This window comes from Rhinolophus sinicus, linkage group LG03 (genome assembly GCF_036562045.2).
Source record: "Rhinolophus sinicus isolate RSC01 linkage group LG03, ASM3656204v1, whole genome shotgun sequence".
NCBI classification, from domain to species: Eukaryota; Metazoa; Chordata; class Mammalia; order Chiroptera; family Rhinolophidae; genus Rhinolophus; species Rhinolophus sinicus.
The window spans coordinates 190,572,832-190,592,292 of record NC_133753.1 but is presented as its reverse complement, the minus strand read 5'-3'; the positions used below and the strand labels follow the sequence as shown (position 1 = coordinate 190,592,292).

The following is a 19,461-nucleotide window of genomic DNA, read 5'->3' as shown; positions in this document are numbered from 1 at the left end:
AAAGATGACTCCAGTGTGTATAGCTTAAAGGCTAGAATAACAGTAACACCCAGAGAAAAGCAGACAGTAGGGAGAGGAAGTAGGTTTCGGTGGAGGCATAAACAATATGTCTTCCAGTTTTAGATTTTGCATGTTCACACCTTTTGTACATACCATGTTTCCCTGAAAATAAGACCTAGCCAGAAAATAAGCCTTAGCATGATTTTTCAGGATGACATCCCCTGAACATAAGCCCTAATGCATCTTTTGAAGCAAAACTTAATATAAGACCCAGTCTTATTTTCGGGAAACACGGTAGGTATTTTAAACAGCACTGAGGCCTCGAACACTTTATATAAGCTCTTCATTTCTCCATAATTTAAGATGATTATATATTATAATCCAACTAGGGAGAGATTCCATTGCAGTTGAATAACAGAAATAATGGAAGACATATGGAGGGGATTTACAACAGCTGTGAGAGTGGAGATGGCAGCTCAGTGGGCACAGAAGAATAGTGACGATTTGGAGCCTTCAGTTTATCACAAACCTGGGCTCCATGCACAATACCAAAGAGCCAGTACCTGAAACATTAGCGGGGTGGTTGCAGAAGAAAAGTTCAGACTCTTGACCATGTGACTTTCAGGATCGTATTTTGACGTAAATCCTTTGATTATGACTGTTTTGGCTGTTCCTTGTTCACCAATTAACAGCACAGCCTAAAACAGAAGTTGAGAAAAAAATTTCAAGTATTATACAATAAAATGATTGCCATTGGGCTGGATTGTGTCCCCCTAAATTCATATGTTGAAGCCCTAACTCCCAGAACCTCAGAATGTGACTGTATTTGGAGACAGAATCTTTGAAGAGATGATTATGTTAAAATGTGGCCATTAAGAAGGGCTGTAGCTCAAGTTAACTAGCATCCCTATAAGAGGAAATTTGGATACACAAAGAAACACTAGGGATGTCTGCACACAGATTAAGACACAGAAGACAGACAGCCATCTACAAGCCAAGGAGAGAGGCCTCAGAAAAACACTAAACTTACTGACACCTCCATCTTGGACTTTAAGCCTCCAGAACTGTGTAAAAACAAAACAAAACAAAAAAAAGTCTCTTGTTTAAGCCCCCCAGTCTGTGGTAATTTGTTATGTCAGCCCAAGCAAACTGATGCAATAATCCAAAGAGAAGGATTTCTCTTTGGAAAAAGGAGTCAAAATTCACTTTCTCTCTAACTAATACAAGAGAAATAATTAATTATGAATTAGAGCTATTCAACTCCAATACTGCTATTGGGGAATAATAAAAGGAGTATATCAATTTGGGTAATCTTTTCATTTATGCTAAACAGCAACATAAAATATTCTGACATAAATGTAGGATGCTTTGTGTTTTCAAGTGACATGTTAAAATATGCTATTTTTAACCAAAGTTAACAAGCCATACCTTGCCCTGTTTAGCGATGGTCTTGATTAGAAAGTCCGTCCTCACATTGTCAACGTTTGGCACCAGAATGGAACCATATTCTGGGATGGTGTTAGAAGGGTATTCGTATTCCTCGGTACACATGTCCCAGTGCATCCATTTACCTGAGGTGAACGGGGAACATTACCTGTTCACACTCCTTTTCATAATTAACTAACTGCAATGAGCAGACACACTTGACATCTCATGAAGGCATTTTCCAAAAACTCCCCATAGAATCACAGATCAAAGTACTGTTTAAGTATGTGTTAGCTGAGTCAAAATTTCCCCAGCAACTGTTCCAAAGTGGCACCGGAGGAAATATTAAGACATATTTTGGAATTTTCTTTTTAAATACGCAGGTTTTCAATAATATAAAGTGTATCTAAAAATACAGAACATTGTGACAGTAGCATGTACCTAAAATTTTAAAATGTCAAATCTTACGAGCTTTTCATTACCCACCTCCTTAACTGTAAGTCCAAAACAACAGATCCTAGGATGTCATACATAAATGTTGTACATATGTACTTCATATATGTGTATATATGTACTTTGTATAGGTATGCACACATAAATACTTAAAGTATATATACAGAATAGATGTATAGATACCGCATATACAGTGGTATCTCGGTTTTCTAACGTAATCCGTTCCAGAAGACAGTTTGAGTTCTGAAAGTTTCGGAAATAGCCGACAGCTAGACCTCAGGATCTTGCACTCAGCCGAAGCCACGTGATATATTTGACTTCCAAGGCATGTTCGAAAACCAAAGATTTACTTCCGGGTTTACGGCGTTCGTAAACCGAAATGTTCGTCAACGGAGACGTTCGAAAACCAAGGTACTACTGTATTTGGCAACACACTTCACACATTGTAATTTTTACATACATTGCTGATTGTATCAAATGAAAAGCTGAAATGGATCTCATTTGGGGATTTTTTTAATTTGTTTTTAACTCACTAATAGTTCAGTATACACATAATATATTTAACAAGGGGAAAGTGTGCATTTGGGACACAATCAAAATAAATATTTAAAAAAGAACAATTAGTTTTCTTCACACATGAAAATTTTCATTTTATTTTACAACCAAGAGTTTTAATTACCATTTAGAAAACATATATATGTATATGTAGATATATGTATATATGTATATATATATATACATATTTATATATATCTATGCACATATTTTGTGTGTGTGTGTGTGTGTGTGTGTGTGTGTGCGCGCCATACATCTCTTCTGGTACGGCAATTTCTGTCAAATGAAAACATTACATTGTGTCCTCATCCACCTTATTCACCGTATCTGGCACCATGAGACTTCTGACTCTTCCCCAAAGTCAAAATGATTCAGAACATCGAGGCAGCCACAACAGCACAACTAAAGGGGATTCCAGAACTGCTTCAGAAAGTGGCAAGAATGATGGGATAAGTGTGTTCGAAGTGACAGGGATTAATGGCAATGTGTCTTTTACTAAATTTTTTATTTAAACATTCACTGTATTGTTTGATTATACTATATGTGTGTGTATACGTATGCATATACATGTATATTTAGTGTGTAAATATTAGCCATTTGGAAATAACTATTCCTGTGTGTTACATGTGAATGGAAGAGACCGTCCTCACCATCAGAAGTGACGTAATAGTCAAACATGGTGGCCTCGGTCTCAGCTACAGGCGGCAAGTCCAAGGTCAGCGCTTCCTGGGAATACAGCCAGCGCTCCAGCCGGCGCCGGCCTTCCAGCTCCAGCAGCGCCCCGACGCTCCACATCAGGGAGAAAACGTACAGCTTCCCCAGGTGCTCTGGACTGACCTCCACACCTTGCTCCTGAGCATGAAAGAAAGAAAAATTTTAATTACTTAATTCTCCAACCAAAACTTTGCTTTGTGGTTTCAGTGAAAATTGCAAAGATTTGAAAGGGACAACAGCTTTTCCCCAAAATAAAAACAAGGGAAAGATGAATAAAAGTAGGGAACAAATGCAGGACTGATCTCTAGGAAAACCAACCAAGATGGTTTGTGAAATCAACTGAGAATGCCTATTCGATGACTATGAACCTGCAACTAAATTACAAATCTATGGCTTGCTTTGAGGAAAAAAAAAAAGAAAAAAAAATAAATGCAGGGTCCATTGTTTGAAATGCCTTCCCCTCCCCCACAGCAGTAAGAGAATCAATTTCCAATATCACACTGCACAGTATGGCTCCACTAACAAGAGAGAAATTCTCTAGAAAATGGAGCGATTTACCTTCGGAGGGATCAGGCCTTGCAGCATGTTGATGCTTTGCATGATTACAAAGGCCTCAAGCGTCTCCATCTTGTATTCTAAGTTTTGAATACTGAAGCGATACAGGTCGGGAAAAGATTTGGTGTACAGCTCACGAAGAATTTCAGCTTCTTGAGGCGAGCGTTTTTTAAGAAAACCCTGTGAGTTTACAGATTAATGCATTATTTAAATTTATTAGCACACCTGGAAAATGGCCACTTTTGGACAAAAGTTTTTAAAATACCAATTAACAATAAAAATAATAATATCTAGTGAGTATACTGCATTTAGGATAGGCCAGGCCTTCCTATAAATTCTTTCAAGGGTTAACTCATTTAATGCTCAAAACAACTCAGTGAAGTAGGAATTATTATCTTCCTTTTGCAGATGAGGAAACAGAGGCCCAAGGAATTTAAGTATCATGCCCAGGATCCCACAGCTGGTTCCCTGTTTCCCTGAAAATAGGACTTAGTTGAACAATCAGCTCTAATGCATCCTTTGGAGCAAAAATTAATATATGACCCGGTATTGTATTATATTATATTATATTATATTATATTATATTATATTATATTATACCGGGTCTTATATTATATAAGACCCAATCCTATATTAAAGTAAAATAAGACTGAGTCTTATATTAATGTTTGCTCCAAAAGATGCATTAGAGCTGATTGTCCAGCTAGGTCTTATTTTGGGGGAAACACAGCAGGTGGGAAGGCCAGATTTCAAACCCAGAGTCTGGCGCCAGCATCTACACATTAATCTACTACACTACATATGTGCTCAAGTCTTGAGTCCAAAATGGAGACAAAGTCTTTAGTTCTTAATTAAAATGTGCTCATAGAGGGGGTGGGTAGCTAGGCCAGAGCTTCAGGAAGGGCCCACAGGTCCTTGACCTGGCCTCCACCCACCTGCCCCCCCCCAAAAAAAAAAATGAGGAGGCAAATATATGGAAATAATTTAGAAAAAGAAAAGTAGAATAAAATATGAACAAAGGAAATCCATGCCCAGATTTTACAAAATGGGAAACAAAGATTTATCACAACTAGCTGTTCCCTTTTTATGTCTTCTAATTTCATCAATAACCAATGTAGAAAAACATCAAAGAATACTCAGGAAAATGGAGAATTTAGTCATTTGTAGAACCAAGTATCAGGAACGTGCATGTGAGGCATAGCAAAATACCACTTAAAACAAAACAATATTTTCTTAAGTTAAAGAAAGTTCCCTCGGCATCAAGAAGTCAGCTCATTCTTAGAGATGCTGAACAGAAGCAATAAAAGGTTGATCCCAAATTACTCATCAGTTCATGAATTTACCATGGTTCCACACGAACAATAACAAAACATAGCACTTTCAAGTTGAGGGAACCAACATACTTCATACACAGGTCCAAGTAATCAGCGTGGCTTCCCAAAGCTGACAGAGCCCCACAAACACCTTCTCCCTTGCTCCGCCCTCTAAGTCTCTCAGAGGTGCTTTGCCCTGCTCTCAGCATGTCCAACCAGATTCTTTGTGAGTCTTGCGTCTTCCTAACCATTTGCAAGAAGAAATTGCATTATTTAAAAGCAGGTGAAAATATTAGGTAGGTGTAGCATTAAGGTAAAGGTCCTATTCGGCAGCACCATGGACAGAACATAACTGAAACTTATTCCATAAATAGCAAACTCTAAGTATTCGTTAGCTATTAGCATAAAAGGGATTTGTAAAGCCTGTGAATTGGAAGCACTTGGGGGGCATCATAAACACATTTTCACTTGGGCTTTGTTCTATCTGTGGTCACCAAGCCTGAATCTCTTGTGGGGCTTTAAAAAGACAAAAAGCAACTTCTGCACCCTCCTCCCCAGAAATTCTAATTTGGTAGGATTGGGGTGGGACCCACTCATCCATATTTTAAGAACTGTCATTGGTGATTTTTTTGCAAAACCAGGGTTGAAAACCCTTGCTCTGTATCCTCCTTAATGGATGGATAATTGTGAAATCTGAAATCTTTAGAAGCATTTTTAATGAAATATCCAACTCTATGGTCAGAATCATTTTGTTATATAATCCCCTTCTTCACATCTTTATTCTTTATCAAAGCTAAACCCTTTTGAAACTTGGGGTTGTATAAATTTTGAAGATACTTATCATAATTTAGGATATACCAATACAGAAAGAGAACCATAAAAATTTAATGACAACATAAAATAAACATCTACTTTATCTAAATTATGAATTCATAAGTTTTCTATCAAAATCATCTCCAGAAAAGTTACATAAATGAAAACAATAAATTTGACTAACAATGTCAAAAAAGATTTTACAGATGGCTTATCTAATAAACATTCTGTCTTACAATATAGTATTTATTAGGTAAAATAAGTATACAAGACATTTAATTATAATCTAATTATAGGCAATATATTCCAGAATATATTGATGGTAATAAAATAATATAACTGTGTCATGAATTGAAGAGATATTATCTGAAATATTACTTTAAGTACAAATTTAAAACTAATATTATGACTATTGAATCTAATAAAAGTCTATTATATGTAATGTCAATACATTGTCTTCTTCAAGTTAATATTCTAAGATGGTTGCCCCAAACTCCATGTAAATGAGTACCTTTAAACCTGTCATGAATCCCCAAAGTGATAAAGTTACATTTTACTTATTCGGTCACAGTTTGGTGGGCTTATTGATTCACCTGGGCCTTACAATTACTCCACAACCCAATGGTTGGAAATCAGATCTAACGTGATTAAAAGAGCACTGAAGAAACCTATAAAGGGCAATCAGGGTTTGACTGTCCCAGAGCATTCAAGGATCCTCCATAAAGATTAGCATTAAAATGCAATTACATTTATGTAATTTATGCAGTGATCCCACCAATTAGTCTAGTACCCACCTGGCTGCATAAATTATATAAATGTCTAACTACGATAGTATACACCTGAAACTAATAAAATAATAGTGAATGTCAACTGTAACTAAAAAAAGAAAAGAAAAATGAATTTTTAAAATGCAATTACACGGCAAGTCTGCAGAAAAATCAGCACGCACTGGAGAAGAATGCTAAAGGATCTGTTTCCTTCTCTCATTATAGAAAAGAAAGCCTCCAATCATACCTCAAGAATAGGACTCCAGTCCAGGATAGAAGAACTCATGAAAACCATCCCATTCCTCGAGACAGTCGCAGGGGAAGCATTGTCAATGTTGTGAGGCTCGAACACAATCTTGCAGTTTGGAGCCATGGGAATCCGATCACCATTGGCGAGGGTGAGAGTTTTGTTGTCATCCAAAACGGAATTCAGATTTTCAATCCAGATGGCATCTACTGGACCATCAAGAACTATCCAGATATGCTCCCCTGGAATATCCCATGAAAGGCCAGGAAAAAGATACACACACATATGTAGCCTTACCGAGTTTCCTTAAACCACCACCAAACACTAGCATAGTACATCTAAGCAGAATAATCTGTTAGGGACTTCATTTTTGATATACATAATTTTCTTCCCTAAGAAGCCCACCTCCTCCTGTGATTTTATAGAAGCGTTGTGTTGTTTTTTTTTTAATAGGGTATCCTTAAGTAAGAATAATATTTTTTAAATATTCAGTGAAAACAATTATGGTAAAATCACTTTACTCAGTACTACCAATTTTCCTGAACGACCTTTTCCCTCTATTTTATTCTGATATCAGAGGAACAGAGAAATATTTTTTTCAAAAAGAAAATCATTCCCTTTGGAACCAAAAACTAAGGAAGGTGAGGGGGGTTTTAAATACTCTTATCGATAATTTCAGTATTTCAACATTCACAAATATCATACTGATTGATAACTTCTAAGTCTTGGCTAAGATAGTATATGGAGAATGTGGATATTCTACTACTTCTAAATAGCCACCAAGAATTTTAATGAGCAGTACGTGTCAAAAATAATGCTTGTAACTCATCTTCTACCTTTCTTAGCCCTCAATGTTTTCCTCCAAAGAGTAGAAAATATCCCATCCGTCCAGTCATTTGTGGCCACGTCGAGCCGACCAAACATCTGTGGCGCCGTAATCGCTTTGGGATTCATCCTCATTTCCCGGTGTGGTTTTCCACAATCTGTACCAAGTAAATCCAAATTTAGACAACTCCGGTGACAAGTCATCATTAGGCAATAGTCACTAATTTGTGGCATATTGTCAGCAGGTGTTCAAAAACTAAAAATGCAACATTGCATTGAAAATATTGGCAATTGTGCCTGAAAATGAATATCAAGATTTAGGATAGGTGGCTACTGGTGTCCTTCTTTCATTTGAATCCAGTACCTTTCTAGGATGACTTTGTAACCCATGACTATTATGAAAAGCCAACATTTAACTTAGGCCCTTAAATCACTGTTCAACACGCATTTTAAAAATAATAAAGCATATTGAATCATCTTGTTCCCCATAAAATATTAATAATTTTTAGTTGGTACAAAAAATGTGTTTTACTATGAATACATGGAAGTATATTTACAACTATTAGGATACTTATTACTTTGGTCTTCATAAAAGAGTTTAATTTAGTCAGACAACATACATATGTAATATAGTATCACATGAATATAATATATAATAAATAATTGTATATGTAAAAAAAAAATGTATGTCTTGCTGAACTTCCAAGTTATCATAATTAGCCTCATCACATTTTATTTACTAAAAGCACTTTTGTTTTTATCTTCTGTAAAAGAAAATTGCATGTTACAGAAGGGGAGAAAAAGGATACCAGGTTGGAATTGATGAAGGAATTAATATAATCTGGAAGTTTTTCAAATTCCACAGTTCAAAATCCTTTTGCTTTGTGGTGTACTAACCTTAGTATCACCTAGAAAATGCCTCAATCTCTCCATTGTCAGCTTTGATTTGCTGAGATGTGTTCTTGTTTATTTGGGAAAAATAAGTTAAACTGATGTTGCAAGAATCAAGAATTTTCTTTTGTGGCCAATCTCAAGAAAGGTATTTGAACTCTTCAAACTCTAAAACTACTCCTAAATGGTCTAGATTCTACACGTAAGGGACTGTGGTTGATAATCAGAGGAGCAAAGAGTAAGGCTTAAAGTATAAAACCATAAAAATAGATGACACATATTACACGTTGTGTAAAAGGTCGACATGTGCACATCAGAAAAGGTGGTATGTTAAAACCCATTTAGAAAATTACACTAGAGTTCTCTTTTTTTCAAAATCACCAAAAGAATCAGGGTAATTGTTTGTAATATTTTATGGTGCTGAAGTTCAACTTAGTCACAATTCAGCTTTCTCAATATGATGTCCATAAGACCGGCAACACGTTCTCCCCATGTCTGCGTAGGTTTTTTGGGGTACTCTAGTTTCCTCCCACATCCCAAAGATATGTACATCAGGTTAACTGGTGTGTCTAAATTGTCCCAATCTAAGTGAGTGTGGGTGTGTGTGAGTGGCCCCACGATGGGAGGGCGTCCTGTCCAAGGTGGTCCCGCCTTGGCTCCTGAGCTGCCAGGAGAGGCTCGGGCCACCTACGACCCTGAACTGGAATAAGCGGGTCGGGAAAGAATTATCTCACTTGTTTATATTAATCTTTCTTAAATGTATGTACAACTCACATTCATACGAATGTTTGCTATTAGAAGTGTTTGGGATCTCTATTTAGAAGTTTAGTGATATTTTCATGACTGGAAATATGCTGTAGGCACTTACCTCTAGTTTATATCAATTAGCCTATGGTAAACCCAATTTCGTTCCACATATCATTGTGCTTAAAGTTACAGTTTCCAAGAACCTATCGGTGGCATTAAGTGAGGACTTACTATATGTGGACTCTAAAGAAATGAAACTCATAGAGTGATGGTTACCAGGGGTTGGGGAGGGAGGAAATGGGGAGAGATTGATCAAAGGTACAAACTTTCAGTTATAAGACAAACAAGTTTGGGGATCTAATGTACAGCTTATAAGTATTAAATATAAAATATTATTTAAATGTTGCTAAGAGAGCAGATCTTAAACGTTCTCACCACAAAAAAGAAATGGTAACTATGTGACAGGACAGAGCTGGTAGCTAATGCAGTGGTGGCAGTCATTTTGCAACATATAAATAAATATATCAAATCACTACACTGTACACCTTAAACTGACACAATGTTATATGTCAACTGTATCTCAATAAAGCTGGAAAAAAATGTTTTTCCTCTGTGGTCCATTAATGTAATATGTTACCTCTAACATGTACCCATTAATCAGTAAAGCAATATTCTCTCCTATAAAAATATATTAATGTATCTACCTTTGTGTCCCTCTTGGGACATTTGAATGTGTCACAACTATTTACACGTGTCACCCAGAGCAACACAGCTTGGCTGCTCCCTCACCTGTCATGGCTTTCATCAAGGTGTGGATGCAAGTAGTTTTCCCTGCCCCACTCGGCCCAAGGGTCATCATTCCATGCCGAACTCTCTGGGTTTCAAATAGCTGGATGACTTTCAATTTCCATGGAGGATGGTTGATTAACCCAGCTTCTTCAACCTGAAAACACAACAAAATTCTCACATTAGGCCATTTCATTGTGCTCAAAATAAGCACAGACGTGGAGCTGGGGTAGGGTAGAAGAATAGGGAATTATTGTTTAATTGGTATAGAGTTTCAGTCTGGGAAGATGACAAAAGTTCTGAAGCTGGATGGTAGTGATGCTTGCACAATAATGTGACTGTCTGCGATGCCACTGAACTGTCCACTTAAAAATGGCTAACACGATAAATTTTACATTATGCATTTTACCAAAATAAAAGATATAGTGCATACAAGACTACATATACATAGACAAAAAGCAGGCCAAACACAATGAAATGTTATGTCAAGCTAATAAGACAAACCTACATTTGTCTTTGGGAATTGAATATGTTTATATGAACATTGTATTATACGTACATCTTAGGAGTAACTTAAGAATAACGACTCAAATACCAAAATGTATTTTAAATGTTGACTTTAAAAGATGACATTTAATAACTAGGAAAAGTTCTAGCATACCAGGCTTGACTGAAATTCCATATACATTTCAAGCTATCGCTATAAATCCACTGGCTAGTTTTTATCTATCAAATACACGTATGGAAGTTACTCTGTGCCAAGCTATTATAAGTTTAATCTTCATAAAAACACTGTGAGATTAATACTATTGGTATCTTCACTTTACAGGTAAGGAAACTGAGGCACAGAGACACTAAGAAATTTGCCCAAGATTATTACTGGTCAAGTTATGGAGTGGGGCTGTAAGCCCAAGAAATTCAGCTCCACGGTCCATGCTCTTAACCATCATGCTATGCTTATGCCCACTATAAATGATGCTTCTAGTTTTACTTAAAAATTTTTTCGGATAATAATCATGTATCACTTTTTGCTATGTATTGGCTCTTCAGGTTTTTTTATATGCTACAAATTACTAATATAAGTCACCTTATAAATTACTTTATACGTAGCTTTTTTAGGTAATGGTACAATTAATTTAGTCATAAGATGAAGAAACCATTTGCAAAATGAATTATAACTCTTACCTGATCAGGAGATTAAGATTTTTACCTACAGACTTGTTAGAAGGAAAATATCCACTACATACTACCATATTAGATTCTTATAACAAAAATCTTCAAGGAATTAAAATGTATTTAATACTATGAGGCAATCACCATTTCTATACAACTTTTTTTCCCAAGCTCTTCTGAGGGAAGGAAACTGAGGCACAAGGTTTAGTAATTCATGTCCATTCCTAGGAAGACTACAAAAAGTTAAAGTTGCACCAAGTACCATGGGAACTCCAGGCACCTAATGGTACACAGAGTGTGGTAGATCCCCCAGAGCCCAAGGAAGGAGTCACAAGTGACCCTGGGGAAAAACAATGACAGCTGAGGAGCCTCATAAAATCACTGCAAAGCACACTTGGTGGCAGGAGCCCAGAGATCATAGCAATGTGGCAAACACCAGGACAGCAGACAGAACAACACCTGGTGTGGGTAAGGCCACCAGCTGAGACCCGTCGGCCCCGGCTGGCCCATCACATTTTGTTTTGGACTCTGGTGGGGAATGGTTTCCATCGGTAACAGGGCCACGAGCACGTGGCCAAGGGGGCGTGCGGTTGTGCGGTGGCAGGAGACCCCCTGGCAGGAGGCGCTCTATCAACGATGTGCAACAACCTCCCTTAAAATATCAGTCACGGCCTCAGGACTTGTTCTCAGAACCCAAGGACTGGGGTCACACCAGCCCCACTTGAATCCTATCAAATTGAGGTGAACCAGACACGGTACTTGATGCCCCGTGAAATGTATTACCTGTCTACTAATTGCTGCCTCCAGTTCTGGGTAACCTGCCTTGTCCAGAAGAATATTTGGGAAGAGATCTTCAATCAAACTCAAAAATAAGGGCTCATCCTCATCAATCTTAAAAAGAAAAGAAAGGGAAATCACACCAACTATTTTGGCACAAACAGCAATGTACTGATAAACTGAAAATGCCCAACACAGCCCAGATTATTTTTCATAACCATTAGTAAGTAAAATGTCACCTTCTCTGAAGTTAAGGGATGTTTACATAATGTTTCGAACAAATTAAAAATTATTGGAAAAAAAAAAAGGCGGAGGAAAGGGAGGTAAAAAAGGAAGGAAATAGAAGGAAAGAAAATATTGCCTCCATGAGAACCTTTCCATGAAATATCCAGTTTGGGGAGTTGCCACATCGTGTACAATTTCTCATATAAATTAAAATCTATTTTTAAAATGATGGTGGCAAATTCATGAATTGGAATTTGGTTCATATTTTTATTTTGAAGTAAAACATATGCCATTCTGTCACCCTGTACATAGATCCACTGACACTGGACAATTGATTATCAGTCTCTACCGTGAAATGCAAGAGTATGAAATTATTACACACTTGTAAAATTTACATGCAATTTCCTGCCATGCTCTCCAGACTTTAAAGAAGGTGAGATTTTAGCTCTAAAACACAAAATGGATTCAAGGTATTTGGAAACTCAGCACGTGGATTTTTAAAACTCCATTTCAGTTCTACTGGAACAGGTCTAGGTTAGACTGGAGCTGAGTCACCACCAAAATAACTTCTGGAAAAAGTGCAATTTAAAGTTATGCTCGCCAGCACTTTATCTGATAATTAGGCATCTAAAATGAGCATATTCAATAAACATTTCTAAACCTCACTTGTGTTTAGTTGAACAGATATTTAAGCAAGCGCAACACTTCCATCTGTTCATCTTACCAGTTTAGAAAGATTCATGTCTCGTAGGACACGCATGACAATCGTGGACTCCGTGTCCGTGGGGTTGGCTCTTTTGGCTGCTCCCAACGTTCGCAGAACTGACAGAATGTTACGGAGACCAAAATCATAATGTACCTGAAGAAGGTGAGGCACACCGGGCTTATTTTCATGTTACCTTACACACGGAAACTATACAAATCTGGCAGAAGACCTGGTCGTAATAATGAATAGATGCTGATTTTCCTTTAGAAAACTTGTACAGTTAGTGGACCAAAAAAATGTTTGTCAATGTGTTTTTTGAGCAAATAGAGAATACCCAAAAGAGTCCCTTCCTACACCATCGTTAATTTAAGCCCTTCGATCAGAACTAATAGATACAACTTGACAGGGAGAAAGGAATAAATTTCCTCGTAGAGTATACACGTCCCCTTGAGCTTCTTCTCAATCAATCATCCATTTTTAAAAGCCCTCCTGTCTCTAAAGCTGAAATTCTGAACCAGGATTAAACTGAAACCTTACTCCTCACCATCAGATATCGGTACTGATAAGTAAAGGGATACAAGTATTGAGGAAGAAGAAAAGTACTTACATGCCAGGGTTACCTAAGGACAAATCAGAAGCCACGCTCCCAGCTTTGTTATTCCCTTCATGCATATTTACAAAAGTCAATCATGACAAGTTTTAGCACATACAAAGTGAGTAATTAAAAAACAATTATCCAACCACTACGGAAAACAGAATGGAGGTTCCTCAAAAAATTCAAAATGGAACTACCATACGATCCAGTAATCCCACTTCTGGGTATGTTTCCAAAAAATAATAATAATAATAATCCATAGCAGGGTCTCTAAGACGTTAAGATGGAATTGTAATGGCGGCACTATATACCTTCTATTTTGAGGTTTGAATCTCTGGTATAATTTGATTTAACAAGTGTAATTTAGCTTGGGACTTTTGGAAAGCGTTTTTTCCTTCTTTCTGTTGCTTCCTTTCTGCGGCCTCCTTTCCACCAACTGTGAATGGCTCTGCTTCCTGTGCACTGACTACACAGACCAGTTTTAACGTTTCTATTTACTTCAGCCCAGTGCTGGCCCTGTGACTTGGAAAAGGCTTTGCATCTGTGTGGGATCCACTCCTGGCGCCAACTTAAATCTACCTAACATATACAAAGGTGGTGATAACTGGCTTAACTGCACCTTCCCCCACCCCAACGGACAAAACAGAGCTCTAGAAAATTTCACTACAGGCTGAAGAAATTTACATCCTGACTAGAAAATTTAAAACTGAAGATGAAACCAAGACTTGGGGCAGTCGTTTCCAGCAGGCTCTGCCCAGCCGACCCTCCTCTTACTTTAGTAAATCTGTATTTCTATGTGACTCGTGAATTCTTTCACAGCCCGCAAGCAAGCAGCCACAACATAAGAGATATCTATACACCCATGTTCATAGCAACCCAATTCACAGAGCCAAGAGGTAGAAGAAAGCCAAATGTCCATCAAGGGATGAATAGATAAACAGAATGTGGTCTACACCTACAGTGGAATGTTATTTAGCCATAAAAAAATACGCAAAGCCTGTCGCATGCCACACTGTGGATGAACCTTGAAAACCTCATGCTAAGTAACATAAGCCCCTCACAAAAAGACAAGGACAGTATGATTCTACTTATATGAGTTACTTAAAGGACACAAATGCACCACAGCAGAAAGTAGAATGGTGGCTGCTAGAGGCTGTGAGGAAGGGGAACAGTGGTGTTGTTTAATGGGCATAGAGTTTCAGTGTTGTAAGATCAAACAGTTCTGGAGGTCTGTTTCACAGCAATGTGAAGATACTTCACGCTACTGAACTGCACACTTAAAAAGGTGAAGATGGTAAATTTCATGTTGTGTTTTTTACCAAAATGAAAAGAAAACCAAAACAATTATCTGCTAAGGTAACTGACAGCATTGCACATCATTTAGTACTAACCATTTAGAGGCTGGAGCACATAAAAATACTGAGATTGAGATCTTCAACGAGTTTAAATTCTGATAGAGACCAAAAAAAAAACTAAAAACAAATAAAAATATAAGCCAGCTTGCTTGCATAAAAGTAATAACGACTAGAAGTGTGAGTGGATGGAATTAACCAAGGAAAACTTATCAGAATTGGAATCAGTTAAACCCATGGGCCTGAACTGAGATTCACACAGTGTTCACCAAAAGGTCAGCCTGGGCCCATGGTTTCGTACACATTGACTCATTTCTTTTCACCATGACCTTGTGAGGAAGGGCTGTAGGAGTGAAGGAAGCAGAAGTACTAAGAAAAGGCAGGAGTCAGGGACGTGGGAGTTGTTCTATATGCAAAAAAACTACATGGGAAAATATTTCTTTGACAGAGAAAAAGATGAGAATGAGTGAGCAAAGTAGGCAAAAAGCAGAAGAAACCAAGAATAGTGGTGGCAAAAAGCAAATAGTTAGAATCAATCTAACCAGAAAGGCCCAATGGTCAGGGTCAGAAGGTGCTGTGTGTAGTTAAACACTCACAAGGAAGGAACTCTCCCCAGTCAAGCAACAGATGAAACCACAGCCCCAGCCAACACCTGACTGCAGTCTTATTAGACTGTAAGCAGAGGATCCAACTAAGTTGTGCCAAGACTCCTGACCCACCAAAACTGTGCGATAATAAATGTGTATGGTTTTAAGCCACTAATTTTGTAGTAACATTGTTACACAGCAATAGATAACTAGTATAGAAGTAACAAATGGTTAAGGTAGAAATAATTAATGGTTAACTCTGACACCCCATGATGTCAGAGCCTGCTACTCCAAATAGTGCAGGCAATTAGCAAGGAAGTTACAACAGATAAGACAGATAATTAGCAAAGCTTGGCCAAATGCTGAATGAACTTGGAAGTGAGAAGAGTAAATGATTGAGAGGTTCCTGAAAACCACGAGAACACATGACACAGATTATGATGAATGGACAAGTGGGATAAAGAAAAAATATTACCATGTTTCCCCGAAAATAAGACCTAGCTGGACAATCAGCTCTAATGCATTTTTTGGATGCATTAAACTTAATATAAGACTCGGGCTTATTTTACTATAATATAAGACTAGGTCTTATCTAACATAATATAAGACTGAGTCTTATATTAATTTTTGCTCCAAAAGATGCATTAGAGCTGATTGTCTGGCTCGGTCTCATTTTCGGGGAAACAGTACTATCCACAATGCTTTGGGTCTTAAATCAACCCAGATAGTATTCACTTCATTTCTATGCCATAAATATTAATTTCTTCAAATGTACTTCTTAATAAAATATGCATATAAAATTATCCTTGTAATGATATCACATTCTACTTTGTAGCAATAAGGTACTTTGTCAACAACCCCTGTACACAATTTTTCAAAACGAGGAAAGTACACTGAATAGAAAAATGAAACATGCATAAGTACGCAAAGACCCTCAGGATGTCACACCTGCTTAGAAAGCTGCTCCTCACACAGCTTGTAGAGTGTGAAAAACTTCCTGGCCAAAACCATGTTGTCGATGAAACCGCAGCTAGCCAACTTCACCCTGATGATAATCTGACGGTCGGGGACCATCATGGCCACAGAGCGGAAGTTAATCTTCAAGTTTTCGGGGAGTTCCTGCCGCCCAGCATAGCCAGGATTCTACACAGGAAAGAAAACCCAAGAATAAATGATACGATGATGGGGCAACAAAGAGTCATCACATCAGCATGATATTCAAAGACCCAATGTGTACACAGCACACCTCTGAAATGACAACCAGAGAAGTCATTTTTCCCATCTCCCTCTCTTTTTCACTGGAGACATTAAGTCATGAGTTGTTAACATGAGTTCTGTTTAACACCAAAGGTTTTCAAACAGGAGTGAAAATGACAATCCTAATTTCCACTCTCAGAATGTAGGTGATATATGACCAAGGAGATGGACGAAAACTGTGATAAGAAAGCTGACATTCGGTAGATGTTCCTTACCATGGTGAGGAAAAGTCCAAATTCCGGGTTCATAGTCACACTATCTCCATCAGTAAAAACAAAAGATTTTTTATGCTCTTTCTTACATGTCAAAATAATGGAAATTTGCTGGGCTGCAACTGAGAGCACGGGTAGATCAATACGGTTAAATTCATCAAAACAACCCCAGGATCCAGACTGAGCCAGTCCTTAGGAAGGAAATTAAATAGAAAATCCAATTAGTATGTAATTTTGGAAAGCCAAAGAAAAGGACATTATGCAGCTGCCAAGACAAGCCAGAGATAAGCTTGTTCAAAAATAAAGTTGAACAAATAAATCGTGCATAGCATGCCCCCCCAAAATAGCTCTCAATGTGGCATTTTATCTGTAAACACCCAACCTGCAGTGATAAAGAAACATTACAAAAGGCAAGCGACACTGACATTTGATCCACACAACACTGGTAAGGTTCAGATTTTCCAAAAAGTTTTACAAAGTTGAAGAATGATGACCCTAAAATGTAGCCAACTATTGGAAAGTAAGTCTTCAGATATTCCACCTTCGCTGAAACTTCTCATCAAATGTAAAAAATATATATAACCCTCACCTTTAAAAATCCGTCCAAGCCCTCGGAAATCCATCTGGTCCGAACAATTGAAAACCACCACGTATTTCCCAAGACATCGTCCCATATCTTTGGTCGTTTCTGTTTTGCCTGTTCCTGCAGGTCCAGCGGGGGCTCCCCCCATGCTCATTCCCAGAGCTTGAGCCAACGTGATGTAACACCTTGAGGGTTAGAGATATCACTAGACCCATAACAGCAGCATCTAGAAGATACTTCTGGCAGAAAACAGTGAGATGAAACCACGCAAGACTAAAACACCAACAGCCAGGCCATTGTCCTGATATAACACTTTGTGGCTATTAACAGGTGTTACAGAAAAAGGACGGGTGGTCTATGGTCAAAGATGTTCGAAAACTCTTTAAAAGGTTAAACCGCCTTTCTGATGATACTGTGTATTGAGAGTCTCTGAGTATGGAAAACAGTACATAGCAATTCCAATACTAATTTTGCAACTTTTTCTCAGAAATCTACCACATCTAAAAAAATAAAATAGTATTCTAGGAAACAGACTGGGAACCATTAAAGTTGATGAATGCCTTTTTGAAGCTAAGAGTTGATCATTTGATGTAGTTGAGGACCAATGGTCCCATGAGATTTAAAACACACATTGCTAAATAATCACATCTTAATCACATTCCTGGGAGCATCCACTAATGCATCTCTAGGACGTGCCTTTCAGAGACAAGCACAGGTCTGTCAGAGCGCGTTCCCTGTACACGTTACATAGACGCACATACTCTCCCCAGAGCACCCTACATGCATGTGTGCCTCACCTCCTCCTCTCTCTGCTTTCCTTTCCAATCTCTGTTGTTTCAAAAAACGTCATCATTCATGAATGGGATTTGAACTTTCATGTGATTTAGTGGTTTTTTCACAGCTCTATTAGTTTTCTGCTTCCCCACCAGACTGCCATAAGCTCTCTGCTTTAGGAAATGGGTCTGGTTCACATTTGTACTCCCAACTGCCTGCCTAACCCCTGGCACCTAGTGCTCTGTGACTATTTGTTGAATAAATGGCTTGTGCCAGTCCAACTATGCACTGTTATCGGGTTCTGCCGGTCCAACAGCTATTGGAACTAGAGATGAAGAATGCAACCACAGCACCAAATGAACAGGGACCCACTCCATGACCCAGAGTTCATTAACATACAATTGAGCCAAATCCATCAGCAATGTTGGTACAAGTTTTACTCTAGACATGTTCCATCACCCATAAGCCAGAACTGCTTTTGGTTCCTATTCTTAAACAGCATTGATTCCAAAATGCTGGAAAGCATCCTCAGGTAACAACGCTACATGCATCGGGAGTCTGTGGCACCGTAATGTTCACTTCTCTTTCTTTAACTAACGTGAATATGGGAGAAGAGAGTCACCATTTTTTGCTGGTCATTGGGATTCCATTACAAGATTTGCTACTCTTTTACAAAAGAACTCACAAAAATGAATACTTAAAAAAAAAAAATCAGAGGCCAGAGGCATTGACATTTTGTGTCTTTTGCTGACTGCCTGGTAAAAATTCAACAAAGTTGGCCACTGGTCTCTGGGAAGCTGGATGTCATGTTTTTCTTTGTTGAGAACTTGGTTTAGTTATAGCCTCTGATTAAAGAATATGCTTAAGAAAAAAACGAAAGGAAAGGTTGGTAAAGAATGTGCTACCAAGGATTAAGAAAAACAACTCATAGCAACAATAATAATGACTAACACTGACTCAGTGCCAGGCCTGGAGCTGGGCACCTGCTTACATTACCTCTAGTCCACACAGTGAATCCAAAAGAGGGGAAGCAGGGCAGGTAGCTGCTTTAGCCAGGACTGCACAGCTGGTAGGGGCAGAGCCCAGTGGTCAGCACTCAGGTGTAACTCACGAAGTTGAGCGAATACTT

The 19,461-nt window shown here is 38.1% G+C and overlaps 1 protein-coding gene across 2 annotated transcripts in view; it reads right to left on the bottom strand.

Annotated features, from left to right (window-relative positions):
- Nucleotides 1–19,461, bottom strand: part of DNAH5 (dynein axonemal heavy chain 5) — a 242,281-nt gene that overhangs the window by 99,204 nt on the left and 123,616 nt on the right. For both annotated transcript variants that reach the window (XM_074329069.1, XM_019713456.2), the window contains exons 36-47: nt 17,565–17,743; nt 16,979–17,166; nt 16,455–16,649; nt 12,991–13,125; nt 12,048–12,155; nt 10,095–10,248; nt 7,679–7,825; nt 6,843–7,084; nt 3,706–3,882; nt 3,084–3,285; nt 1,429–1,571; nt 564–698 (exon numbers count right to left, since the gene is read on the bottom strand). In XM_074329069.1, the coding sequence (XP_074185170.1) occupies nt 564–698; nt 1,429–1,571; nt 3,084–3,285; nt 3,706–3,882; nt 6,843–7,084; nt 7,679–7,825; nt 10,095–10,248; nt 12,048–12,155; nt 12,991–13,125; nt 16,455–16,649; nt 16,979–17,166; nt 17,565–17,743 (2,005 nt within the window). The remainder of the gene's footprint in view (nt 1–563; nt 699–1,428; nt 1,572–3,083; nt 3,286–3,705; nt 3,883–6,842; nt 7,085–7,678; nt 7,826–10,094; nt 10,249–12,047; nt 12,156–12,990; nt 13,126–16,454; nt 16,650–16,978; nt 17,167–17,564; nt 17,744–19,461) is intronic.